The following is a 27,284-nucleotide window of genomic DNA, read 5'->3' as shown; positions in this document are numbered from 1 at the left end:
ATAGCAAAAATGGAACACATAACACATCTATGGTTCAAAATAATTTCTTAAAAATTTTAACCAACTATAACAAAAATTGTTATGCTTTGTTTCTCCTGATCTTGATCTAAGTCTTTTTACATGAAAAACATTTAAATAGCGTGAGATGAGATTATATCTCAATGGATCTTAAGAGGTTGAACTAAATCATTTGATATTCTAATTCAGGGATATACTTATCATCTAAGTTTCTCTTCCTTTATAAATTACTCTCGAGTTACCTTTTTGATCTCTAGCTTTGATTCTTTCAAAAATTTAAGTAATTAGACGTGAGTAATCTAATGACTTAAACTCTACCTAACAAGCATATCATAAAGACTGCATTAGTTTTACCAATGTGCTCTTCTTGTTAGTAACTGCATTTTGGTGAGATTAGATATAATTACGTCCGTAAGTGGTTTCCCACTTACCCTCGCTTTTGTCGTATATAAACTGAAAATTCATCTAGATAGAATAAATCTTATACTTCTCACCTTATCCATACATGTAGTAAATATATAAGAATCACACACATATATATAACACCACATAATTAATTACAATGTCATATATTAATGAATACATTAAAATTACCACACACTTAACCTTGCAAATTATTATGATTTAAAGCAATATAACATAAAACATCACTCATTCATATGTTAACATACACTATTTAGTCAATTAAATCATATTAATCATATAATGTAAAAGAAAAATCAAGGAAACATAATTATGATAGATTTTTCCTAAAACAACCTCAAATTTACATTAAAACAACACAAAATTGAGTTTAACTGCATAATCAACTGACATGAACTTATAAGTAATATAATTGAGTAAACGAACACTCTTTGAAATGTTTATGATGTCTAGTTTATAGAAAATTTTATTTTATTTTTCTATAATAAACCCCAATTTTTGCAATTCAACAAAAACAATAAACAAGGTCATTAAAATATGACAACAACTTTTGGTCTAACTTATAACTAATTTTTAGCATCAATATTCAACCAAATATCACAAAGTTTGTAATCAAATTTAAGGTAATTGAGTCTATTTTCTAGGAAACTAACAATCATTAAAGAATAAGGTCTATAGAAAAAATTATGACCAAACATTACACATATGTCCTGCAAATTTTAAGCTACAACACTCATTCAATTACACTAATTTGCTAATGAGTTTTTGTAAACAAAATGGTATAAATTATGAATAAATCAAGCAATGAATATATCAAAACAACATCACTCAACATAATTTGTCACAATAGTAAGAACAAGTTCAACAAAAAGGACAGCACCACACCCAGCAAACACCAAAAAATATGTCCCAATTATTTCTGCAATCACCTAGACAAAATCAAGAGAAAATAAATTAATTAATTCACATGTGTAATATTTTATTTTGCTCATAATTTTCGTGTTCAAAATTAATGTGAATTGTAACTTTGAGAGATTGATTTAATAGAACATGACTCATTCGTCATCTAATATGTTATATATAGGTTCGAATTTTCATTTGTCCTTTTAGAGTGTAGTCGATATAATTTATTCTCACAAGTGCTTGTTGTCTTGAATTAGGCGCAATTATGCAATTACGCGGGTTAATATTCTCTATTTTGTTTAAGAAATAGATAATTCTTTTACTATAATTTTTTGTGTGTATTGATTGACACACATGTTTTTGATAGTTTCGAAAGTGTTTTCGAATTTGACTTTGTAAATTATATATATTAGTTAGAACATTAAAAATATTGACTTTAATTATAACAAAAGTATCAATTTGCTTACATGAGAAATATGTAGGTCGAAATACCTATTGTATTCTTTAATTTAAAAAAATTATGAATCACATTGCATATTAATTTTATTTTATAACAATAAACATTTAAGATGATCAAATTGCACTTGAAATCTTCTCCATTTCTGAAAATAGAATGAATTTGAGAAATAGAAAACTTCGTTACTATATTCTTCTATGTATAAAAAACAATAAATACTCAATTTATATTCCAAATTATATAATGTGTGTCAAATTATAAACAAAATTATAGTAATTGGTCGAACTATTCATTTCTCAAAAGAAATAAAGAAGATCTATTTGCCTCTTTTATGGTGTGTGAAAATGAAGTTTTATGAATGATGTGTAAAATGTAGAGAATGTAGATAGTATCTATAAAGTAATGTGATTGATTATAAATAACCAAACTTTATGAGACAAGCGATCACTTATACATACCTTTTGTATCAAGGTTATAATATGGTTTGATGAACAACAAAATTGCATTTGATGGAAGGGTTGCCTTCATCCACACTTGACGATGTTTCCTCGTCTAATTGGATATTGCCTTCACGTTTGTTGGCCATTGATGCAAATTTTCTCAAGTGACTAGAAATTAGAGAGATAGACACATTATATTATTGGGAAGTTTTTTTTTTTTTTAGGGAATATTATTGGGATTGGGAAGTTATAACAAATATCATCCTAGATTTTTGATAGGACAGTTTTGAAAATGTAAACAATCCCAAATCCAATTATTCAGTGCAACATTATTTTTAAAATTTAATTATTTTTTTATACACTTTTTCCATAATAACTTAAAAATTATCCTTTTGAAAATTTAATTGTAGTGCCATTAATATCTCGAAACTCACCTCAGTTTTTATTCTTATTCTTGAGTTAAAATACATATTTAGTTCTTAAATTGTTGTTTTAGCTTCCATTTAGAAATTTTAGTATGTGTCTTGGCTACAATTTTATTTTTTAATTGATAAAGTTTTATGTTTGTTTGTTACCGTTTTTAGAAAAATTTGAAAATATAATAAAATAATTTAAAATAAAAAACTATTTTTAATAGATTATAAAAAAAAATTATAGTTTATATATAATTTTCTTTAATGAAATAATTTTCACTACAACATATAAACAATTTTTCATTTTCTGAAAACCACTAAAAAAATAATATTTAAATTATAAATTATTAAAAATTACTTTTTTTAATACATACTAATAAACTTATAACGTTGAAAAACCAATCAATTTTCCCAAATTGAGGTTTCGTCTAAAAATTGCAAGCTGATACCACATTTTAATCCGCCATTTTCGTCTAATATATATGTCACAAACTTAAGGGACAATATATTCCGTGAAATAACATCAAGATCATTTAATCTTTTAAATTATACGAAAAATATTAAATTAATTTTTTAATTTTTTTTTAAAATTAGTCTTTTATTTTTGTAAACTTTATAATGTTAAACTATTTTTAATTATTATCTCATTTCAATTATTTATAATTAGAAATTTTTAAAATTTTATTATTAGTTTTGTTATCGATCATATAAATAATAACATAATAAATTTCATGTGATTTTATTATCTAGATTAAGAGAATTTCGTATTCGATTTCAGAAACTCTAATATATTTCTCACTGGAACTCTCTTTTATTTAATTATTTTTTAAAAGACTGATTAAGAGATTATGTTTTAAAGAATAACTGCAGTCAAAATCTCTTAAGAATTATCCGAACTTATTAAAAAAATTAAGAGAGCGTAGAGTTTCAATTTTATTGTTTTGAAAATAAGATCGATACAAATATTTACAAACATAAAAAATGAATTTAACATTAAAAAAAAAGTTAAAAAACTAAAAAGTTAGTATACAATTTACGTTAAATTTAAAGGATGGAAGATGTATTTTACATTTTTTTTAAATCTTTTTGTGACATAGTATAACTAGATTTCAAAATATTTATCAAGAACATAAATGAATATATGTTGAAACTTTTTATCTCTTATCATCAATGATTTATTTGACTAGTAGTCAAATACCATAACACCAAATCACCAATCCATCAACCTTGCCAACAAATTTCGTTGACAAAAATATTGCATTTGATGTCCCACAAATAAAAAAATTATTGCACTAAAAGCAACATAGAAAAATAGTCCTCCTCGTCATTGGATTTGCCTAATAGTTAGAAATCCACATTAAAGTCATTCAAACTCGTAGATGAAGACCATGTTGGGAAAACCAAACAGATTCATCTTCTAAGTTATTATTATAATTTTTACTGATAACATTAGAACGTGTGATTATAGTAAATAAATATGTAAGTATGTAGGATATCTAAATCAAGGCCAATTTGCATAAAATTTAAGGGCCTAAACAAATAAAAAATAAAAATAATCTTTGTGATACACTTAAAAACTTGGAGGCCCATTAAAGAATTAAAGAATGACATGGACGGGATAGTTGACTTTTGTACCCCTCAATTTATCTTATACCCCTCAATTACAAATTTTATGTTTAAAATAACCAAACTACCCTTAATAAAACTGTAAAAATTTAAAAGAATTTTTTTTTTACCGGAAATTTCATAATAAATGAAATTTTCGGTAGTTATAAATGAAAGAATTTTTTTACCGGAAATTTTAGGATGAATGAAATTTCCGACAGTTATAAATGAAATTTCCGGTAGTTATAAATGAATGTTTTTTACCGGAAATTTCATAAGTTATAAATGAAAAAAATTGTTTACCGGAAATTTCAGGATGAATGAAATTTCCTGTAGTTATAAATGAAAGAATTTTTTTACAGGAAGTTTCAGGATGAATGAAATTTCCGATAGTTATAAATGAAAGAATTTTTTTACCGGAAATTTTAGAATGAATGAAATTTCTAGCAGTTATCATTATCATTATTATTATTATTATTATTATTATTATTATTATTATTATTATTATTATTAATTTTTATTTATAAAAAAAAGATATTATAATATAACAAGTTGTTTGCTTTGACTCATCTATTTAACCGTATTTTTTCTCTAATTTAATGTATTTTATTTTATTTTATTTTAATAATAGAATTTTGATTTTGATTTTGATTTTTAATTTATTTAAAAAAAATCAAAATACTATTAATAGAAAAAATTAAATTGAAGAAAAAAAATACATTAATAAAAAATGAATATATTATTTGTGACCGTGAAAATCAAATTATATAAATCTATAGATCATCTTGTGATATATCTTGTTGTATTTTATGAATATAATTATTTTTATGAGTTGAAATGTGGTTGTTGAATTATATATTGTCATATATCAAGTAAATTGTGATGTAGCTAAATATCACTAGAAGGGGGGTTGAATAGGGATTTTGCTGTTTAAAAATAGTTTTCAAGTGTTTTAAAAGCTATCCTCTTGCTGAGGATGGCAAGCCCGAGGATGGGTTTTGAAAACTTTCAAATTTGAAACGCGTTAAAGAGTTAAGAAGCAAAAGAAGATTGACACACACTGTTTTTATACTGGTTCACCCAAAGATGGCTACGTCCAGTCCTCACACCCTTGTGAGATTTCACTAACTTTCAAACAGATCGATCCTCAACCCGAGGATGATTACAAACTGTGTATTATCAAGCTTCACCAAGCTTACAATCAGATTTCAAATATTTTCCAGTGTACCCCACTTGGAAATTACAGTGTGATAAGAGAGTGATTGATTCTAAATACTTTCTCAAAAGATAAACAAAGATCTAATGTAGGATTTGTAGAAAGTATGAAGATATAATGTGTTGCTTCTTGAAAGCTTTAAGATCAATGACCTTTTTAATGCAATGTGTTGTGTTGTTGATGAAGATCAACTTGCTGCCATTTATAGAGTTCTTGTGATGTTCATTTCATAAGCCAAGCCTTTGTGACCGTTGGAAAATTCATTTGTGAAATGCCAAGGCTTTTCTTCATATTTACGAAAATGCCATTCAGCACATTTGAAAATATGCATTCCTTGTTCAAGTACGAGGTACTGTTTTCTTGGCTTTTGAGAACATGTGTTGTCCTTTTCTTTTTCCTTTCTTTAATGTTTGACTATGATGTGGAGTCCTTTTCATTCTCTTTCTTCAATGGCTTCATAAAGCTTCACAAAGTTCACATGTGACCTTTTTTCTCTTTCCTCCATTTAATTCCTTGTAAGACATGTGATGTCCTTTTCATTCATTTCTTTAAGGCTTTTGAAGGCTTCACGTGATGCCTCCTTTCTTCTTTCCTTGCTATACGACATGTGGCTTCACGTGATGCCTCATTTCTTCTTTCCTTGCTATACGACATGTGATCAAATATATAAGGCTTGTTTGTTGTTGCCTTTTTGAAGATTGACTTTATAATCTTATTTAATCACATAATGGTACATATAGCCTTTTTGCCTATTATGATAAGTTGCTTTCATGATGTCTTGGAAGGCTTTTCGAGATATTGACTATGGGCACATGCTATCATCATTCCTTGTACCTTTCTCTTTCAACTTTTCTTCAAAGGCCTTTCTTCAAACAATTTTTAATAGTATTTTGCCTTTATTGAATGAATCAAACAATTTATTCTTTAATACTATTCTGCCCTTGTTGAATGAATTCAAATAATTCATTCTTTAATACTTTTATGCCCTTGTTTAAAAACTTCAAAACCGTGAGGATGCATAACTGCAGTTTTTTCAAACTCGTGAGGCCATCCTCGGCACTTTCATACTTAGCATTTAACTCAGAATTTTTTTCTTCTTTTTTCCTTAATGAACGATAACCTGTTTACTTATATAAAACACTCAAAAACACAGATTAGTCATTAAGCATAATCATAATCTTTAATTAATTTTGTTATCATTAAAACCAAATGAGAGAGATTTTGTCTCAACAAATTGAATCCTCATTGCATGATTTAAGTATATGGACTAAAATTTATTTTACTAATTTTTTAATTATTAAAATTATATATTTTTTTTATTAAACTCAATTTTTAAGATTAAAACAAGGTCTCAAAAATCTTTAAAATCGACCAAATACACAAATTTTTTGTAGACCACATTATGATTCAAATGTCTATTATAAAAAAAATATAAGGGACTAATTTATAAAATAATTATAAAAATAACTACTATAATTATAAAATAAAATAAAATTTTCAACTTTAATTTCAACTAAATTTTAATTATAAATAATGTAAACTAAAATTTGATCTACTATCTCTGTCCAATATATTTTAGTAAATTTATAACTTAAAAAATTCTTATAAAATACAATATTATACTTTTCAATTATGTATTAAAATTTCAAAATTTCAACCACCCCAATATTTTCGTTCAAGATCTCTGTTGTTTGAGACACTATACATTTGTTGACTTATATACATCAACAAGACTAACATCTCAACAACTATTGTTAGAAAAAAATTTGTGAAACCATAAACTTTAATACCACTTTTGAAAAACAATGGTACCTATTCTCTATAAACTCAAAATGAGCACTATGTGTAAGCAAAAAATAAGAGTAGAGTAAAAGAATAACACCATAATTTATTAAATACAGGAAACCCTATTGAGAAAAATAATGAGACCTATTTCAAGAAAATGATTTCTACTATAAAATAAGATGGCAAATGTTTTTCTCAAATTCTCAGGATCTCTCTATCAATTTCAATCTCTCATATGATATACTTAAATGGTATACAAAATTATCTCTTAATTGTCACCAACTTAACTATAATAGAAAGTCTCCATTTCTATCAACGAGGAATATAATAACTCTCTTAGGATTTGTTCACTTGGATTGTAAGATACACTATTCACAAGTTCTCCTATTTGTAGAAGAAAAACTAGCTTCTTTCATAAATGGAGGTGAGTTAATCTTTTAATTTCAATTAGCACTAAAAACTCACAATTCATTATTTTAAGTTGAATGTGTATGTCTTAAGATTCAAGAATAAATTCTAAGATTTTAAAATATTCATCCATTTGCTATGCATTGGAACTATGTTGATCACAATATTATGTACGGCAATTGAAGAGAGAATTCCAACAAAATTAAATACATAAACTTCTTAAAGACTTTCTCTCTAAAGAAAGCACCGTGCATGACAAAAATAATATATTAAATTTGACATTATCTTAAACCAAAAAAAAATTCTATTAAATGAACTTATTGATTCAAATTGGATCATTAGATTTTAAGATATAAATTATTTTTAAATTATAAAGTTAAACAACATTCTATTTCTTATAAATTCTAACCCTTAGAATAAATTTATAATTTAAGATTTTAGCACTTAAATTAAATTGAAACACTTTTAAACTAAACACATTAAATTTTTAAATTATATCAACAAAAATAACAAATTCATCATTTTCTTTCAATTGGTAGGTTTGAAATCATAAACCCATTATCAAAGCCATACATTTCCTGTTTAGTAAAGTTGGTTTGGGTTCGATCTAAACAACAACAAGCAAATACTTTATTTCGAATTAGATAATTGGGTTGATAAGATATAATTATACCTTTAACACTCTATCTCTTGTTCCCTCTTATTACGCATTGATTATTAAATAACTAGTACTTCACCAAATTCCCTATGCTTGTTTGTCCAAGTGGGGAAAAAATTTAATTTCTTTCAAGGAAGACATTAAATTTTAGTCTTGTGATTGCAGGACTTTTAAGTGGATTCATTCAAATTACTCCTATTTGAGCTAGTTTAACATATGGTGGGGCCTATAACAAATTTTAAGGTGAAGTTTCTTTAAAGTTAATTATAGTACTATATTTTATTTGTCATAAATATTCCTAACTATAATGTTTTTATGGTGTAGAGGCACTTGCCTATATCATAAAACTTCAATACTTGTTTAAATCTCTTTAGCGGCATTTGTGTTACTGCATTTTTCATGCACTAACTTATAAAACTAATTAAGTAAAATTTTAAGCTCTACAACTCTTATTTTAGTGACTTAGGGCTTTAGACTAACTCTAACTCCACTCAATTGGAGTTCAAATGTAACTCCTAAAATTTGATGGTTTTAAGAGAAAAAAAAAAGTGACATTCTATCAAAATTTCATAAATATTTTTGGATGAGAGTAATAGTTTTTTTTTTCATGCCTCATTTAAAACATCTGTATTAAAATATTAATTCTTATATATTCATACATTGGTATATAAAAAAGATATGTTAAAAATAATTTATTTTTAAATATTAGTGCGTAGATGTGCACCAAAGCATTAATCTATTTTCTTGTCTCGATAAAGATCATATTATTTAAAATATTCAATTATTTAATTATTAAAAAAGAATAAATTTTTAAATGAAATAGTTTAAATGAAAAGTAAAGTTAAAAGAAAAAATGGTTATATCAAAACTCGGTATCTTTTTATATATAGATATAAATATTTTAATTATTTAATTAAATATAGAAATATAATAATTTCAATTTACTTGTCAAAAAATAATAATTTAAATGAAGGATAAATTTGAAAAAAAACACACACACACCAAAACTATGTATTTTCTTTCTTCCTATAAACTATGTATTCTCCTTATATAAGTTAGTTATATGCTAGAAACAATTAGGGGGTTAACACAAGCCAAGGAAAAAGGAATTCATCATTTTCAACGTCACATCTGATTTTCCTCGTGCTTCAAATTTGCTTGTGTATATAATTAAAACTTAATTGTAATTTTATTCTTCTATTTTTACAGATTCATAGAATTATTGTTTTTATATTAAAATGCGACAATTTTTATTATCTTTTCATATTTTTAAATTAAAAAAAAAAAATTAACATATAATTTCATGATATAGAATTATCTAGATAATTTAATTATTTACATGTCATTAATTAAATTACAAAAATAAAAAATTTCCGAAGTTGAAAATTATGTCTTTAGATAATTTTATTAGTTGTAGTCATTTTACATCAACGTATCATATGTCACATAGTTTAAAATATTTCATATCGTCATTTTTGAATTAAAAATTAAAATAAAAAAAAATACAACTTTCAATTTTTAAAATAAGGTGACTGAATTCGTAAATTGACAAAAATAAAAAATTAAAACTGTAATTACACTTATAATTAATCATGTTAAAATCTTTTTTGTGTATGCAAAAGATACACTTAAGTGTCTTTCATGAGCATCCAGAATTAATTTTGCATAAAAAAATAAAGATAATCCTTAGAAAAGAACATCTGATCTAGGAAAGCCACAAATGAGTGTAGTACATGAATTCATTTTGTTTTAAAAAATTTATTAAATCTGTTAGAGAGAATGTTGACTTTTTTTGTGTGTTGGTTTTGTCATAAGTGAATTGTGATCGGTAATTGAACTATTTAAACCTACAACAATCATATTGGTTCGTTTTATTTATTTCCCCAGTTGTTACCTACTTACAAACTAAATTTAAAAAAAATTAAAGTTAGATTTAGTTTCCAATTTTTAATTTTCAATTTTAGTTATAAATTGAGTTCAATTTTTGTATTTTATTTTTAATTAATCACTTTCTTTACCTCGTTTAAAAAATCACTAAATATAAAAAATATTATTACATAAATATTAAACTCTAAATGATGAGATATTTTTACCTAAAGATTAGAGAGTTTAAAAACAAAACCAAGATCAAGAGAATAAATAAATTGAAGTATAATGAAACTCTTGATGCAAATTATTATTTAATCTTAGACAGATCAATAATTAATCCAGACAAGTGACAGCTGCACAGAATGTTAATACATATATAATATAATATTATTATATAAACAGAATTTGTATTCACGTGCTTAAGTAGTTCTGAGGAAGCATGTGAGAAGCTCCCAAAAATAGAGAGAGCCATTAAAATCAACATAACCCAAATTGGAATCAGAGAGGGACGTTCCTCACGCGTTTTTTTCTAACATTATGAAAATTTGTATTCACATTTATTTATTATTCAAAAATATTTTGTTTTTATTTTCTAAAATATGTGTTTATTTTATTTTTATAAAATACTTTTAGAGTGAATTATTGTCATAGACAAAAGATAAAATATTAACTATTGAATATATATTTTCAATAAATAAATAAATATATTTTTATTATTTTTTAAAATGTATATAATTGATCACTTCTAAATAATTTCTTACTTCCTTGTTAGCAAGAAAATTTAATATAAATTTAAATAATAAAAAATATATATTTCACAAAATAAACATATCTTTTAGTGTGTCTTAAGTGTATATTTTGATTTGTCAAAAAAAGTGAGTGTTTTGTAATTTTTTTAAACAAAAATAAAGATGAGGTCAATTAATTAGGATTTGTCAATTAATCATTTAATATTATACCAACTCACCACCTACTATTGCCTGCTGGACGGTACAATACAAATTAATTAAGATTATAATTAATTCTGATACAAAAATAAACAAAACAAACATGTAATAGGCAGATAAATAGAAAGAAGTAGCAATTATTCTTTGACAGTGTTCATCTCTTTCTTTTCCTTTTGTGTTCATATCTAAACTTAACAATGGCTAAATCGGAAAAACTCAGACAACTTGTTGATGTACTCTTCTCCCATTCGTTGTTGATGAATAAACTCAAACTCTTCTTCTTATTCTTCTTCTTCTTCTTCTTCTTGTTGTTATATATATAACAAAACAGCGTTGAACTCAGCCACATTCGCCATTCTTCTTCGTCTTTCTCAAAGTCAGCCATTTTTCTTCGTCTTCTTACCTCCTAATCATGGCTTCCATTGAACCCACCGCCGGCGGCCCAAAATACGCCAAAGAACATAGCTTTAGGTTTCGAGATCCGCATTCCAGAAACCACGGACCAAAATGGCCGATACGGGTCATTGGCACGGCGGTGGCGGCGGCGGTGGCCGTGATCTTAGTAGTGTTAGTGGTCCGTTGGCTGAGGAACAGAAGATCGGCGGCGGAGGCTAACGTGGAGTTGGCTGTCATTCCGGTGATGCCAGTTGAGGAGGTTATGGAGTCCGGTCCGGCTTCTTCTTCTTCCTCAGTGGATGCTGCTGGCATGGACGTAATGGTGGAGGGAAGATAAAGGTAACTAAAACTTCATCACTTTTGTTAAAATGGATTTAAAAAAAATAATTTTTAGTTTTTAGTGTGTGTCAAGAGTGGTAGGGTTTTAATTTTTATTTGTATGGTGATGGAATATTATTTTTGTGAAATAACTTTGGATCTTAACGTTCTTTACACCAGTTTCTACTTGCTAGAATCAGTGGTTCTTTATTGATGTTGGCCCTTCAGATGTCAGAAAGTTAATAACTGAATATCTCCCTATTCATCCTTAACCTTTATGTTTTACAGTTTGCATTAAAATGTGTTCATTGCAATTTTGCTGGTAGTTATTTTTCACTGCTGTGTCTTGATATAAGCTCAGATAAATCAATTCATGTGAATTTGTTAAAGTTCAGCCTAACAGAAATGTTTGTGATATGCTGAAAAAGTGAAAGATTTAATAACTGATTTAGTTTTGAAAATCAATCTAGAACTATTCTTCATTAACAGATCAAAAAGAAGGAAAAGTCAGTTTCTGTTAATAGAGCTACAAGCCTAGAAGTCGTCCCGTTTCCTTTAGGACGAAAGATATAGCCAGGCTGTTAAAAATATGGAATTTGACCGACAACTTGGGCCTTACAATCTTAGCCACTTTGAAGATTGGAAGCGATTATCTAATTTCATTACAAAGAGCATCATCGAGCGGCTTGGTATGCTATTTGCTTGAGTGAGGTGTCCTTCGTATTAAATTGTTTATTGATATTTTATTATTGTTAATTTATGAGCAGAGCCCATCGGAGGAGAAATCAGTGTTGAATGTGAAAATGATATGTTTAGAAACACTCCTAAAACATCAATGGAGGAAGCACTAGACAAGCAGCTGAAGGTTGGTAGTTCTGCAAAATCTGGAGGCAAGTTTCAGAGAAAAGGATGTTATTATACCTCCATTCCACGTGTTGTAAAATGCAAGGGGATGAGTGGACAGGAACTTACCTCTTTGAATCTTGACAAGGTAGGCATACATTGAGGGTCCATTCATTACGGATTAAAAAATAAGTGATTTTGACATATAGTAATTTAGAAATTATTTTTGAGATTTTTAAGGAAAAAAAGTATCTATTTTGTGTCCGTTTATCATAATGAAAATCACTTTTTTTTACGAAATCATCTATAAAAAGTAATTTTTATGAAAATTTATTCAAAACAGTTTCTCATTATAAGCACTTTTTAATTTTTTTTCCTTCAGTTTCTTAATTTTTTTTAAAACTGTAATAAGCAGATAATCATCTCCTAAAAGGGATTGTTTTTTTAAAAAATGTGATTTTTTTTATTAAAAAATGCTATAACAAACATGCCCTGAATATTTGGTTCCAAAAAGTCAGTAAGAGGATAAAAGTGTTGAAATCAGTAATCTTACCTTATGGTTTTAGCCTGTTGAATTTTGCTGATTTGTGCAAATGTTTTATGTTGGCCTTCTCAGACACAATTGCTAGAGACTCTACTGGCAAAAGATTATGGAGGTTCTGAAGACTTGCTCCTTGGAGAACTGCAGTTTGCGTTTGTTGCCTTTTTGGTATGGTGGAGAAAACACGGTTTCTTTATAAAGTTGTTAGTGTACTCTTGTTAAATCCACTATGACATTTTGCAATATTGCAGATGGGTCAGTCGCTAGAAGCATTCCTCCAGTGGAAATCCTTGGTTAGCCTTCTGTTTGGCTGCACTGAAGCAGTAAGTATAATTTTTCAGTCTTACCTTGTTTGCATAATGCATGCACAAACTATTAGACTTTTTCTTGGACTTTAAATTTTTTTTCGTTTCTTTTCATATATTTGTTTGCTTTTTTCACCACACAAAGTAAAGATATTGATCTACTGATGCTGAAAATGAGTCATTTAGATGATTTTAAAGTATTGTTTGTTTATCAAAATTTTCAGGGACATATTAGATTCACACAACTATTATGATTGCCATTATTATTCTAATGGACTAGCTTTTCAATTTACTTAGAAGTGAACCATTAGTGTTAAGTTTTTATGATTGTTAAACATGCTTGTGTGGTAGGGATTAGCAATTGAGCATTAAGTGGTTCCATGACATTTGCTTACAGTTCAATGGCATGCAAGATATTTGATTACATAGGTTCAAATCGGCTTCAAGTTGTACTATTTCATAGATATATATTTTGTTTATATTTGCATGACTTTATGTAATCTTTTGCAGCCTTTCAACACACGAACTCGGCTATTCACCAAGGTAAACTTTAACAATGTTTTTAATGTTTGTTTCTTTTAGGTGCAAACAGTCACATTATTAGAATTGCATGGATTGCTATTACTTCATCCTTCATTGTAATAATTGTGAATCTAGTCTGTAAACAATAAGCAGCTGAATCCAGATTAAGAAAATAAGCCACAATCATATGCCAAATTATTCATCAATTCCCTTTCAAACAATAAAAAAAAGTTACAAAATACTTTTGGTGCTGCAAATAATCCTAAGTATATTACTGTCCAAAAGTTCGATATGTTAGCAGTGTGCCATAATTTAGTACTTGTAATGTAAATTCAGTTAATGTTCTTATACATTAATTTGATAGGCTCTTTGCATTGGTCGACAGTTCCCTCTTGTTTTCTGTTCTTTTTGCCTCACCAAACTGATACTTAATATTTTGTGTATTCTTCTAGTTCATTAAAGTCATCTATTATCAACTAAAATACGGACTACAGAAAGATCGCACGGATGATACAAGACCACCGTTGTTAGATGATTCTTGGCTTTCTACTGATAGCTTTTTGCACTATCTTTGCAAGGTATATATATATGAACTCGATATTTTAAATTATTTTGATCTATTACCTAGCTTTTCTTATTGAAAGAAAATAGATTGACGCCTGGTTTGATCAGTTATGGATTTTAAGATCTTGAAAATTACAGTTCATATTGTGAGAACGTTGATTCTTGCGAACTAGTTGCTCAAAGTTCTGTCCTTTTTAACTAACACTGGCTAGAATTTAGATCTTGTTTTCATTATGGATATTTGATTTGATTTGCTGAGTTCAAGTTCAACTAATGCTTGTTGTTTTGGAATTGTAGGACTTCTTTTCATTGGTGCTAGATGGGTCAGTTGTTGATGGAGATCTTTTAAAATGGGTATGAGCTTTGACCTATGTCTTCATTTGCTAGTATACTATTATTGATAAGTAGCTTTTTTTCCCACCCCTTATATTCTCAAAAAGCTTTGAAGTACACCTCCGGATCGGTCAATCCAGAGAGCATTGGGAAGTGGGAAAAGAAACTCTCTTATTGATATTCACCCTCCCTACTCTCCACGAGTTGGATTTAGTGTTGTCAAATAGCGTCGCTATAGTACAGCAGAATTTTAACAAACTACTATTATTTCGCTGCACGTGATTTAGTTCAAAGTGCCGTCAAATAGCAGCACTATAGCATTGTAGCGTCAACACTAGTTTGATCACCTACATCCATGATCCATGGATACCAGTGGATAAAAAAACCCTTTGCGGATTAAGTTTGGATTTTTTTCTACTCTTAAGCTTCAGGTAAAATAAATAGTTTTTTCTCTTCCTAACCTCTTATTAATGGAGTGAGGGTTGATAGAGGTTCAAGTACTGACTCCCATTAGATACCTGGTATATGAATTCACTTCGATATCCCTAATTATGTACAAGCAAAGTATTACTTGGAAAACTACTCCAGATTAGATTGGTTGATCTTTATTTTCATTTGTTAAAATTTTCATATTCTAATAGATATTCATAGTTACTCGCACATTTGCTTCTAGCTGCAATGTATTTTTTGTAAAGAAAAAATGCTGAATTGTACTAATGTTTTTCTCTTGGCAGACAAGGAAATTTAAGGAGCTGTTAGAGAACAACCTAGGGTGGGAGTTTCCAAAGAACAGTGCTGTTGATGGTTTGTATTTTGAGGAGAATGATGAGGTCAGTGTGTACAACAAGTTTCTTTACTTTGTTCTGTGTGAATTTGTGTTAATCAATCACCTTATTGGTTTGTTCATTTTGTAGTTTGCTCCTGTAGTTGAGATGTTAGATGATGAAGCTTATGCAATTTAGAAATGTGGATCATATAATCTCTTGGCTATTAAAAGGGTGTTTCTGAGGAATCAAATCTTGAGCATCATGCCACTTTGCAACTTAGACACAAACCATTCACTCACATTGTACAATACAACATATGTAAATCCATGTTAGCAAAATGTAGAAAGTACTTCAAAAAATATTCATGCCTATTTCAATGTCCAAAAAAAGACCAATTTTGTAGTGGATGGGTTGGCCCCGCATGATTTTGCCAAAAATGGCTTATTTTCTTCTTTCACCCAATGTCAAGTTTTACCAAATATAATATAGATAATTTTCACATTGAATTGATATTTAAAAATTGGATAACAACACTGACCAATATTGACTGGACTTTTATTTGATAGGCATCCATTTAACAAAAATTATATATATGAATTGAGTTTTGACACATATATTTATTTATTTTTATTTAGATTAAACGAACATTAATATGACAATGAATATAATCGTTAATTTTTACTTTTAAAGATCGATGACAATTGGTATTAAAATTTTAAATAATAATTTTTACGGGAAGTAGTTATGACTGGAAACTGACCAATATAGTATAATACTAAGTAAGTATGATAGTATATGCCTCTAATTGAAATGTCAAATCATTTTTTAAATTTTCCCCACATGCATGATGCATGTATGTCTTTATTAATTATTTTTGGTTCTTTTGATACATCACATACATTTATTTTAATTAAAGACACCGTCCTTCAACAAAACCTTTTATTATTATTATTATTTGATTTGATAATATACTTAAAGCTTTCTTTCAAAGTTCCTAGATTAATTATTATTGATGGATAGTTATCAAGGATAATAGCTAGTAAAAATAGAAAAATGGAGTAGATAAAAATATATACTTCTCAATTTAAATAAATAAATTAGTAAATATTCTTTAAAAAATTGTCAATTATTTCAAATGTTAAATTTTTCCTAAAGACGATATATCTAATTATAACTTCTCACCGCTTACAACCTATTGTCTCCTGATATTTAGCAAAATAAATTGTACTAGTGCACTAAAGTCACATTCATACTATATGTTCATGTAGTTCATAGTCATACTACCACCATAGCATTATATAAAATAACAAATCTACTACCACCATAGCACTCAGTGATGCGTTACGAAATCTTATCAACAACAACAAAAATAATATGTTAAGAATAAAAAACTTATTATTTTATTTAAATATTTGTTATCTTTTATGTGTCTCAAATTATTTATTATTTTATGATATAAATATAATTTTAAGGGAAGCGACAACAAGAACTTTTGATTCATTTGATCAGATTCTCTGTTGTTAGTTGTTGTAATTTGAAATTTATTTAGAGTTACTATACTACTAGTATAAAGTGTGTGTACTAATAAAAGATTTTCTACTTTAAAGAGAAGAAGATGAGAGCACTTACTTTTTTTTAAGAAAAAAAAACTATATAAAGTATTTTTAAAGGTATATAAGTTTTTCAAACAAAATATAGGATTCTTTCATTTTTTTCTTTATTTTTTAATATAAGATTTTTCACAAAATTCAATATACATCAATTATGTCTTTATAAAAATATCTCTTATTAATTTAGCATCAGAAAAAATTACTCTTTTTTCTTTTATTCAGGTCAGAGTCAACAATTAAACGTAAAGAAAATTAAATTAAAAATATATAATTTAATAAAAACAATTCAATTGTACAACATAATGTTAATAAAAATTATATAAAAACATATAAAACTAAAAAAAAAAAAAAGAAAAATTATAATAAAATATTAATATTATAATAACGTCCGTACTAATCTCTAGTATTGTAATGAGTATTATTATAAAAACATAATCTCTAGTCTCTACTAGTCTGTCGTCTAATTTCGTCCGTACAACTAAATACCTTAGAAATATATATGTTGATGGTTTTATACATATAATAAAAATAAAAAATGAGTAAAGGAAAAGAGTATAAAAAAGGCCACCAAGAATAAGAGAAAGATAAGGTTGAAAGCAATGATCCACAAGAAGCAACAAATAAAAAAAATAAAAAAAGGTTGGGGGTTGGAAGCATTAGAACAGCTCAGACATAATAGTTTCCACTTGCACATAATCTAACCATAAAACCATTGGTGTCATTAAGGTCAACCCCGTTTTGGTTTTGTCTTTCTCTTTCAAAAAGTCAAAGACCAAGAACTTTCTTTCTTAGATCCACATATCCATTCACACACACACACACACAAAATATATATATCTCAGAAAAAATAAATTATTACTTTTAATTTTCAACATAACTTTATTTACTTTTCAATTGTAATTAATATTCACTCTCTCCTAAAACAATTGTCATATTTATAAAAAACATTTATTTAAAATAATTATAATGTTTTATCAACAATATAAATTTGATTGTTTTATTCCAATTTATTTTTTAATTAATATAATTTACATTATTTCTAATTATTAAATTATAAAAATAATTTAATAAAATTATTGTTTTATGTATTTACCATTTTTTTAAATCTATACGAAACAGTCAAATACCATAAATATATGGTACAAAGAAAGTACTATGTAGGACACTCTCACCAATTATCAATAAAGAAATTTTGATAAAATTAATTTTTATTTTTTGAATAACACTATAGAAAATAAAATCTCTACAAATTTATAGTCAGTTCACAAAAACTAGTCTTTGAAACTAGAAGCAATAGAGTGCATTGAATATTATGCGGTTATGAGTCATTAGTTGACAGCTAACATTTCATGTGGAAAATACAATTGCTTTCACACTTGCATATATGTTCTTTTACCTTTTTTTTTTCCTTTGTCTACTTCATTCATTAAGCTCTTCAATTTTTAGTTCATTAAGCTCTTCAATTTTTAGAACTTCAACTCCTTTAGCTTCTGTGCTCTTCAGCTATTTTTGTCTTCATGGGTTGTTGCTTAAGTGCTAGAATCAAAGCTGAAAGCCCTCCAAGAAATGGTATATATGCTATCATTGTTGCATGTGTTCTTTTCATTTAAAAAAATGTTATTTTTACTCTTTTTCTTCTACCCTTGTATTTAAAAGTTTAAACTTTTTTATATTGATCACCTTGTGGTTTTATGTAGATTAATTAATTGGGTTTTGGTGGAAACTAGGAAGCAATTTTTTATGGGAATTTTCTGGTTTTTGAAGAATAAATGATTCACTAAGAAAGGGACTTGATTTAATTGATTGTCATGGAAATTTTTAGTAGCTATGATGATGATGATGAGTTATGTGGTATTGATTTTTTGGTAAAAGATTGTGTAAATTGTTTATTTTGGAAATTTGTAAGATCCACTCTTTGTATGAGAATTTTTCTAAGGTATTCAATTTAAATATTTCTTTGATTTGAAAAAAAAAATCTAAGATGAGAAGCAGAGTTTTAAGAACTTCACTTGGAAAGCTTTGGAACTAAGCTTATTTATCTAATTTTTAAGTGTTTGAACTTTTCATTCTCTTCTAAGTTCTTACAACAACAAAAATCTAGAGTATAACTGGTACAAAAAAAATTGTTTTATGTATGCATCATGGTTTTAAATTGCGGTTGCACTATTGCAAACTTTTATATTGGGGAAAATGCGGCTGCAATGGTGTTGCAGAGACTTGAAAATTCACAATATCTGCGGACCGCAATTTAAAACCATGGTATGCATAGTGCTAGTATTTGTTAGAAGAGCATAGTTTCTAACAGAAAGAGAACAAAGCATTGTGTTAGAATGTTTATATATGATTTTATTTTGACATGTGTAGGTTTGAGTTCAAAGGATGGTAGCAAAGATAATGGCTTGAGTGGTCGCACCACTCCCACTACCGGGCCTCCAACTCCTCGAACTGAGGGCGAGATTTTGAATTCTTCAAATATGAAGAGCTTCACCTTTAGTGAGCTGAAAATTGCTACAAGAAATTTTCGTCCCGATAGTGTGGTTGGTGAAGGTGGATTTGGAGCTGTATTTAAAGGGTGGATTGACGAGCACTCACTCGTACCGGTTAAACCTGGGACTGGAGTCGTTATTGCTGTCAAGAGACTTAACCAAGAAGGTTTGCAAGGACATAGTGAATGGTTGGTGAGTGTCATTTCCTTGGAACCTCGGTTAAATCCTGAGAATTAGATACATTTTTGTTAATGTCGTGAATGAGAATTGTATTTTACATTTTTGTTTATGTTTACATTTAGATGATTTCTTCTTTAGATGTAACTAATTAGCCTTGTGCTATAGACAGAAATCAATTACTTGGGACAGCTGCATCATCCTAATCTTGTGAAATTGATTGGTTACTGCTTCGAAGATGACCAACGGCTTTTGGTATATGAGTTCTTGACCAAGGGCAGTTTAGACAATCATTTATTTAGGAGTAAGTTAATGATTTTCCTTCAAATTTCTCTTATGCTTGACACTATTTAATACCTCAAACTCTCATTTATATAATGTTTTTGGAACAGGAGCTTCTTACTTTCAACCGCTTTCTTGGAGTATCCGAATGAAGATTGCTCTTGATGCTGCTAAGGGTCTTGCATATCTTCATAGCGATGAAGCAAAAGTGATATATAGAGACTTCAAAACATCAAATATATTACTTGACTCGGTAAGCAAGTATCCTCATCACTCTTACGATTCAATTGTCAAATGGCTTTTTCTAACGTTTCGTTTTGTTGATGACAGAAATATAATGCAAAACTTTCCGATTTTGGCTTGGCAAAGGACGGGCCTGCAGGCGATAATAGTCACGTCTCTACGAGAGTAATGGGAACATACGGCTATGCGGCTCCCGAATATATGGCCACAGGTACAAAACTTTACAAAAGTACTTATGAATTAGTCCTACCATGATAGTATATTTCTTTCACACATGACATAATCATGTCTTCTAAATTACTTCCTCCAGAATGAAATATAAGCAAAAGTGGTTATTGAAAAATTGATTTATCTGATTAAAAATTAAGACCAGATATATCAATTTTTCAGATGCCTTTTTGCTTATATAGTATCATGCATTGACTTTTTTTCTCCTTAAATGAGACTTATCATCATCAAATGTAAAATGAACCATATTTAGTCTCTAGAAACTATGTTAGCTTGTTTGAAAATTCAATAGTGTGAACTTGACTCTTCATTTCTGACATGTTGCTTTGACATTGTATTTTTGCAAAGGTCATTTGACCAAAAAGAGTGATGTATACAGCTTCGGCGTTGTGCTCCTCGAAATTATGTCCGGAAAACGTACACTTGACAACAATAGGCCATCCGGGGAACATAATTTAATTGAATGGGCCAAACCTTACCTAAACAGCAAACGCCGTATCTTCCAAGTTATGGATGCTCGCATCGAAGGCCAATACACGTTGCGTCAAGCAATGAAAGTAGCTGACCTTGCGGTTCAATGCTTGTCTGTCGAACCAAGATTCAGACCAAAAATGGACGAGGTCGTAAGGGCATTGGAGGAACTTCAGGGTTCCGATGATACGATCGAAGGAGCGGGAAGCTCTCGAGATCGAAATATTAGAAGGAGTGTTCATAGCTCAAGGAGCAATGGTCCTAGACAACATAGAAGTAAACAAAGTGAAACAAAACTATGAAAAATGAATGATATAGCTAGCTATATGTTTCTGATCTTGAGTTGTTTGTATATCATGATGAACTTAATTATGTGTCTTATGATATCTGTGATTGTTGTACAGATTATTAGTAATATTATTAAAATTTTCATTTCTTCTTTCAGTGTTTCTTTCTTTTTCAACTCAAATATCATTTTAAAAATCATGTGACAATTTTAAAGAATTTTGTTTTAACAATGTAATGTTGGTGGATATATTTTCTTTTTTATTAGGGACAGAAATTATGCTTGTGATTGTGAAGTGTGGCTAACTTTTAGCTTAACATCAATTGGATAAGATTCACAAATATTAACCTTACTATGTTTGACAAAATTAAATTAATTAGTTTTTTAGTTAATTATTTAATTATACGGAATATTTAAGGAATGATAAAGTGGATTGGTGGTTTAGAGGGGACATAGGATTAAAATGATAAAGAGAGTTTATGAGTTGAATTTCTCAATAAACAAAACAACAACTATTAAGTAACATTTGCTATGTATTAAAAGTCATGAATTTATATTTTCCAATTTTTTCTGCATTGTCTTTAGTTTTTATTTTCAAGAGAAGTTAAATGTTAGATATAGAGATAAATATATATTTTATCTCTATATTCAATAAGTTAAAAAATTTGAAAAATAATTTTATCTTTTATTTAGTCGAGAGAGTTGTAATACTAGTATTAGTTTTTACAAAGAAAGAAAAAATCACAATTCTTCACTTTACAATATCAACTTCTTTTTCAAGAAAAAAGATGAAAAATAATTTTTTGATGGAAAGAAGACAAAAAACTTGAGTAAAGAAAAAACAAATACTTTTTATAATAAATTAAACCCATATTTTTTATGATAAATTAAACCCATATTTTTTAGAAGTATTTGAAATGAAACTTAAATTATTTTTTTCTATAAAAATTAACAACTTTAGATTTTTACTTTTTAAATTATTTGCAGGCGATATTTATTGATTTTAAAAGTTTCAATAACCTAAAAATGGATGTGATATTTAATAATTTGAAGGATTTCCATGAAGAAAAGAAAAAAAGAAAAAAAGTTAAAGTAGTGGGTGGAGGGTTTAAGCGAAAGGGGGGTTTGGTTCGTTATCTTCTTATTCTTCTGTAATGATGTCTCTTCTTCATCACTGTTCTATGCCCCTCGCACGTGTGGTGCGTCCTTCTCCTCGCACACGTGCTGCCGTTTCCTTCGCAACCTCTTGTTCCACTCGCACGAATTCTCAGTCTCAGGTTCTCCTTGGCTTATCCGAGAACGATCTCCAACAACTTTCCCTTAGCTTTGGTCAAGTAAATTTCTTCTTCTTCTTTTCCAGTTCCCTTCATTTCTGCATAATTCAATTCAAATTAAATATTTTAATTTCTTATAATAATTTGTTGGAACTTTTCTTAGCAAGGTTTTAGGGGGAAGCAACTTTATCATCTTATCTACAAGAGAAAACTCAGAGATATTCAGGAGTTTATTCAAGGTAACTGTTTTTCTTTTATCCTTAGTTTTTTTTTTTTTTTTGTTGTTGTTAGGTTTGTGTGAGTTGAGAGGTATGTTTTACAAATACTATAGATTGAAGACATGTCTGATGTGCCACACAGGTATATGTAAATCTAAAATGAATTTGGTGTAGTAATTGTGTAACTTTCGCAGTTATTAACCTTGACCTTCTGATTAAAATAAATGGTTGAGATTATTTGTATCTAATTAAATGAGTATGTAATTGGTAATTTGAATCGTCTGAACTCAAATCAATGGCTGGGATCTATTACAGAGGGTAACTGTGTGCTTTTATTAATGTAGGGTATTTAACAATTTGGTATTTGACAATGGAAGTATTAACTTTCCGATGTTGTGTTGTTGTGATTTTTCTTGCATTGCAGTGCCTCAGGCGTTTAGGAATGAACTTGAGGAAGCTGGATGGAAGGTGGGGCGGTCTCCGATTTTCAACACTGTCGTTGCAGCTGATGGAACTGTTAAGGTAAAATATATAATCACAGTTTAGCATGCAATCCTATTGTTGTTGTTTTCAATTTATGGTTCCTGCTAACTAGGTTAACAAGTCAAGGAAATTGTTAATTTTTATGGGAAATCACAACATTCAATACCTTAATGATTTCAAAAGCTATATACTTTTCAATAAGAAAAGCTTTTTATTTTCTTTAACATGTGTGGCACTGGTTATCATTTATTGGTTCAAGTTGTTTTCTTTTGGTTTTTTACTTATATTTTAAAGAAGTAGGGTAGGATATTTACTTGCATGTTAAAGGATGCGATTGTTGATGTTTCCTTGGTTTTTTGCATTTCTTTTTGTTGGAATTTGAATTTGCAGTTGTTGTTAAAGTTGGAGGACAACAGATTGATTGAAACTGTTGGTATTCCAGTCGAAGATGATAAGGGATCAGTTCGCCTGACAGCATGTGTCTCATCACAGGTGTTTGACTTACTCCTCAATAATCAAACAATGAATTGTTGTTCTCCTTCTTTGCAGTAATGTTTGCATAGTTGATTAGGAAACTTATTTCTGTTTTATGCGACAATATGTGCTGATGTTTCCATTTTTGTTTGTTATGGCTATCTGCTATTTTGATATTTAGGTAGGTTGCCCACTGCGATGCTCATTTTGTGCCACTGGAAAGGGGGGCTTTTCAAGGAATCTTCGGAGCCATGAAATTGTTGAGCAGGTTTGTGTCATACCTAATTTGTGTTCATACATACATTGGAGCAGTTTGCTGTTAAATTTCCCACATTTTCAGTGAAACCTAACATCAACATCGCATCATATGTGAACAGGTCTTGGCCATTGAGGAGGTCTTCAAGCGCAGGGTGACAAATGTTGTCTTTATGGGAATGGGTGAACCAATGTTAAACCTGAAGGCAGTACTCGAGGCACATCATTGCTTGAATAAGGTGAATGAATGCCTATGATATGTGGCATTATTTTCTTATCAAATGGTTGCTTACAATTGTAGCAGTATTCTATGATATTTTGAGCGTTTAAACCTCCATTTATGCTCTTAACATGGTTAACACTACCATTTTAATCTAACACCGACCGGTTGTTACTGAATTTGATTCCATCTTAGTAATTTTAGATTCTCTTTCTACTGAAGGAGGGTCAAGAATTATTTTGAATTTTTTTTGGAGAAATTCTTTAGAAAGTAGAACAGGACAGAACAGAACATAAGAGTTAAGTTCTATGTTTGGTACATGTTAAAAGTAGAACAGAACATGATATAAGGTAAAAAGTGATGCATTTTAGTTCTATTGGAACGGGTGAAACCAAAGAGAACAGAACAGAATAGATGTTTCACTACGTGCAATACAGTTTTATGCATACATATGCTCGCTCTGTCAAAAGAAATTATTTTATCAGCATAATGTTTTTCCTGGTCTTATTTCACCTCCTATATTTCATTTTATTGTGATAGAGAACATATAACAAGTTTTACAAGTGTGCTAATGTTGGATTTTGGATGGGCTTCTTGTAGGATATACAAATTGGGCAAAGAATGATGACTATCTCTACCGTTGGGGTTCCAAATACAATAAAGAAGCTAGCTTCTCACAAACTTCAATCCACTTTAGCTGTGAGGTAATCATCACAATGAATAGTCATCATGCTTTTATCTCATGCCTTTCTTCGTTCATTGTTCGATACTCCAGTTGGGTCTGGATTTGTGGCTGCAAAGTATATCATTTGGTCGCTTTTTTAGGGGATTCTTTTGTACACGTATATGTATATAATTCTCTTTCTAATATATGATTTTTCTTTTGTATCTTGCATCAGCCTACATGCTCCTAACCAGAAACTAAGGGAGACAATAGTTCCAAGTGCGAAGTCCTATCCATTGGATGCACTTATGAGTGACTGCAAGGAATACTTCAAGGAAACAAATAGACGGGTTTCCTTTGAATATGCACTTTTAGGTACCGAAAATTTCCAACACAGTCTCATTCCTCCTCGTACAGTGAGGTTAATGAAATTCTTACAATGTACTTGCCAATTTTCTTGCATTATGTTTGAGCAGCTGGAATCAATGACGCAGTAGAGCATGCGGTAGAACTCGCTAAACTACTACATGCATACGGAAGTGGTTATCATGTCAACCTGATACCTTTTAATCCAATAGAAGGCTCCGAATATCGCCGTCCTTACAGGAAAGCAGTATGATAACTTTCTCATGTTTCGTTCATTCTAAACATGATTTACTTCATGGCTTGATTTATTCAATAACTTTGGAGTATTAATCCAAACTTTCTCATTTGGTAGGTTCAAGCATTTTCCGATGCTTTGGAGTCATCTAAAATAACTGTGAGTGTACGCCAAACCAGAGGCTTAGACGCAAATGCAGCTTGTGGGCAACTACGAAACAATTTCCAGAAAACTCCTTTGGCAACAGACTCTGACAATCTGGAACCCCAGCTACCAAATATGGATCTTGCAGTTACAGGTTGATTGCACATTGTCAGTTTCATGGCTGCTTATGTGTTGCTCAAAGTTTGAAATCTCAGGCTAAGTGGAAATCATTGATCAACTGCATGTTGAATTAGAGGTGTGGATGAGGCCACTACAGGTTTCTTAAAATTAAATATTGATGTATCTGTTTCTCCGTCGATGGGACTACGACAGTTGGTATGTGTCTTATGGGAGAGAGTGGTGATTTTCTTTTTGTTAGAACAAATTGGATGGCTCATTGGTAAGAGGAGAAGGAAGAGGAGGCTAAAGAGCTTGAGTTATATTGTGTTATTATTTTGAGTTAGATGCCCAAATTTTGGTTAATGTTGTTTGGTCAAATAGAACTCTTTATCTTTAAATCCATTATTCAGAATTGTAGAGTTAATTGAGTCACAGTCAAACTATGGTTGAGTTTATTATACCTTTGCTAAGGCGACATACCTTTGTGTAGTCCCCATTTTCTTTAGAAATCTCATATCATGTGTATAATCTTTGAAGTTTCAAAATAATGTTAATCTCTTCTTAGAATTGAACACACGCCTTGATTTAAGCATAAATTTAACCAATGTGCCAGTATATTATATTCATGTTGCTATGACCCACGTTTTATATATATCTGAAATACTGTAATTCTGTCTAACTTTAATCTTTTAGTGTGTTACTTATCCATTTTGATCCACCCAATGAAATCAATCCAATCTAAAACACTTTAATTTTGTCTAACTTTAATCTTTTAGACTTTTAGTATGCTACTTATCCATTTTTATCCACTCAACCAAATCAATCAAACTCAGCCACTTTCTACAATCAACAAAAATCTATATCAACCACATTATGCTTTAAAAATGAATAAAATAAAGATCAAAATATCATGTTATTAATTTTGAAAAGCTTTATCTAAAGTTCTGCATTTGACCTCAACATTTGCTGGGTTGGCCTTATCATTGTCCACCTTTAGTCCATAATCAAAACCTTACCATTTTTATGAGGTTTATATTGGATCAGAACAAAAGCTGATCATTCATATTAGTAGGTCATGAATTTTCTTTTGTTAAATCCCTTTTTAGTAGGTCATGAATTTTCTTTTGTTAAATCCCTTTTGAGAAATTTAGTTGACCACGTTTAGTGGAATTTTACCTTTGAATCACATTTTTCCATTCGAATTTGAAACACTAATCAAGAAATAAAAAAGTCTAATTCCTCTCGAACCAATAAGAATGTTTGTAGTAAATCATATATTGAAAGCATAATAAATTAAATTAACAACCGTCAATATGT

At 29.0% G+C, this 27,284-nt stretch overlaps 3 protein-coding genes across 4 annotated transcripts; all 3 read left to right on the top strand.

Moving 5' to 3' along the window:
- The first annotated feature begins 12,300 nt into the window (after nt 1-12,300).
- LOC101502195 (uncharacterized) lies at nt 12,301-16,188 on the top strand. Of its 2 annotated transcripts, XM_004490844.4 has the most exons (9): nt 12,303-12,545; nt 12,624-12,847; nt 13,316-13,408; nt 13,492-13,563; nt 14,056-14,088; nt 14,520-14,645; nt 14,929-14,985; nt 15,699-15,794; nt 15,879-16,188. In XM_004490844.4, exons 1-9 carry the CDS (start codon nt 12,446-12,448, stop codon nt 15,924-15,926), a joined length of 849 nt encoding a protein of 282 aa, XP_004490901.1. In that variant the 5' UTR covers nt 12,303-12,445; the 3' UTR covers nt 15,927-16,188. The 2 variants fall into 2 exon arrangements, with proteins under 2 accessions (XP_012568528.1, XP_004490901.1); XM_012713074.3 differs by lacking the exon at nt 14,056-14,088 and having other exon boundaries at nt 12,301-12,545.
- Nucleotides 16,189-18,732: 2,544 nt separating this feature from the next.
- LOC101501555 (receptor-like cytoplasmic kinase 176) lies at nt 18,733-21,672 on the top strand. Its single transcript, XM_004490841.4, has 6 exons — nt 18,733-18,910; nt 19,706-20,019; nt 20,173-20,308; nt 20,397-20,539; nt 20,617-20,740; nt 21,106-21,672. The coding sequence occupies exons 1-6, from the start codon at nt 18,859-18,861 to the stop codon at nt 21,528-21,530; spliced, it is 1,194 nt and encodes a 397-aa protein (XP_004490898.1). The 5' UTR covers nt 18,733-18,858; the 3' UTR covers nt 21,531-21,672.
- A 905-nt stretch (nt 21,673-22,577) lies between these two features.
- On the top strand, nt 22,578-26,539 carry LOC101501870 (uncharacterized). Its single transcript, XM_004490842.3, has 10 exons — nt 22,578-22,848; nt 22,952-23,027; nt 23,431-23,528; nt 23,880-23,981; nt 24,145-24,231; nt 24,341-24,457; nt 25,039-25,142; nt 25,338-25,477; nt 25,579-25,715; nt 25,821-26,539. The coding sequence occupies exons 1-10, from the start codon at nt 22,669-22,671 to the stop codon at nt 26,004-26,006; spliced, it is 1,227 nt and encodes a 408-aa protein (XP_004490899.1). The 5' UTR covers nt 22,578-22,668; the 3' UTR covers nt 26,007-26,539.
- Nucleotides 26,540-27,284: the final 745 nt, after the last annotated feature.

Source organism: Cicer arietinum, chromosome 2, assembly GCF_000331145.2.
Source record: "Cicer arietinum cultivar CDC Frontier isolate Library 1 chromosome 2, Cicar.CDCFrontier_v2.0, whole genome shotgun sequence".
Lineage (NCBI taxonomy): Eukaryota > Viridiplantae > Streptophyta > Magnoliopsida > Fabales > Fabaceae > Cicer > Cicer arietinum.
The sequence above is the reverse complement of the archived record's forward strand: the minus strand, read 5'-3'. Positions and strand labels throughout refer to the sequence as shown.

Excerpts from the sequence above, each read along its gene's own strand:
- LOC101501555 (XM_004490841.4), top strand. The coding sequence starts at position 18,859 with ATGGGTTGTTGCTTAAGTGCTAGAATCAAAGCTGAAAGCCCTCCAAGA. Across the intron at positions 20,020-20,172 it reads AAGGACATAGTGAATGGTTG|ACAGAAATCAATTACTTGGG; the intron begins GTGAGTGTCATT and ends CTTGTGCTATAG. Across the intron at positions 20,309-20,396 it reads AGACAATCATTTATTTAGGA|GAGCTTCTTACTTTCAACCG; the intron begins GTAAGTTAATGA and ends TTTTTGGAACAG.
- LOC101502195 (XM_004490844.4), top strand. The coding sequence starts at position 12,446 with ATGGAATTTGACCGACAACTTGGGCCTTACAATCTTAGCCACTTTGAA. Across the intron at positions 12,546-12,623 it reads GAGCATCATCGAGCGGCTTG|AGCCCATCGGAGGAGAAATC; the intron begins GTATGCTATTTG and ends ATTTATGAGCAG. Across the intron at positions 12,848-13,315 it reads CCTCTTTGAATCTTGACAAG|ACACAATTGCTAGAGACTCT; the intron begins GTAGGCATACAT and ends TGGCCTTCTCAG.
- LOC101501870 (XM_004490842.3), top strand. The coding sequence starts at position 22,669 with ATGATGTCTCTTCTTCATCACTGTTCTATGCCCCTCGCACGTGTGGTG. Across the intron at positions 25,143-25,337 it reads CAATCCACTTTAGCTGTGAG|CCTACATGCTCCTAACCAGA; the intron begins GTAATCATCACA and ends ATCTTGCATCAG. Across the intron at positions 25,478-25,578 it reads CTTTGAATATGCACTTTTAG|CTGGAATCAATGACGCAGTA; the intron begins GTACCGAAAATT and ends ATGTTTGAGCAG.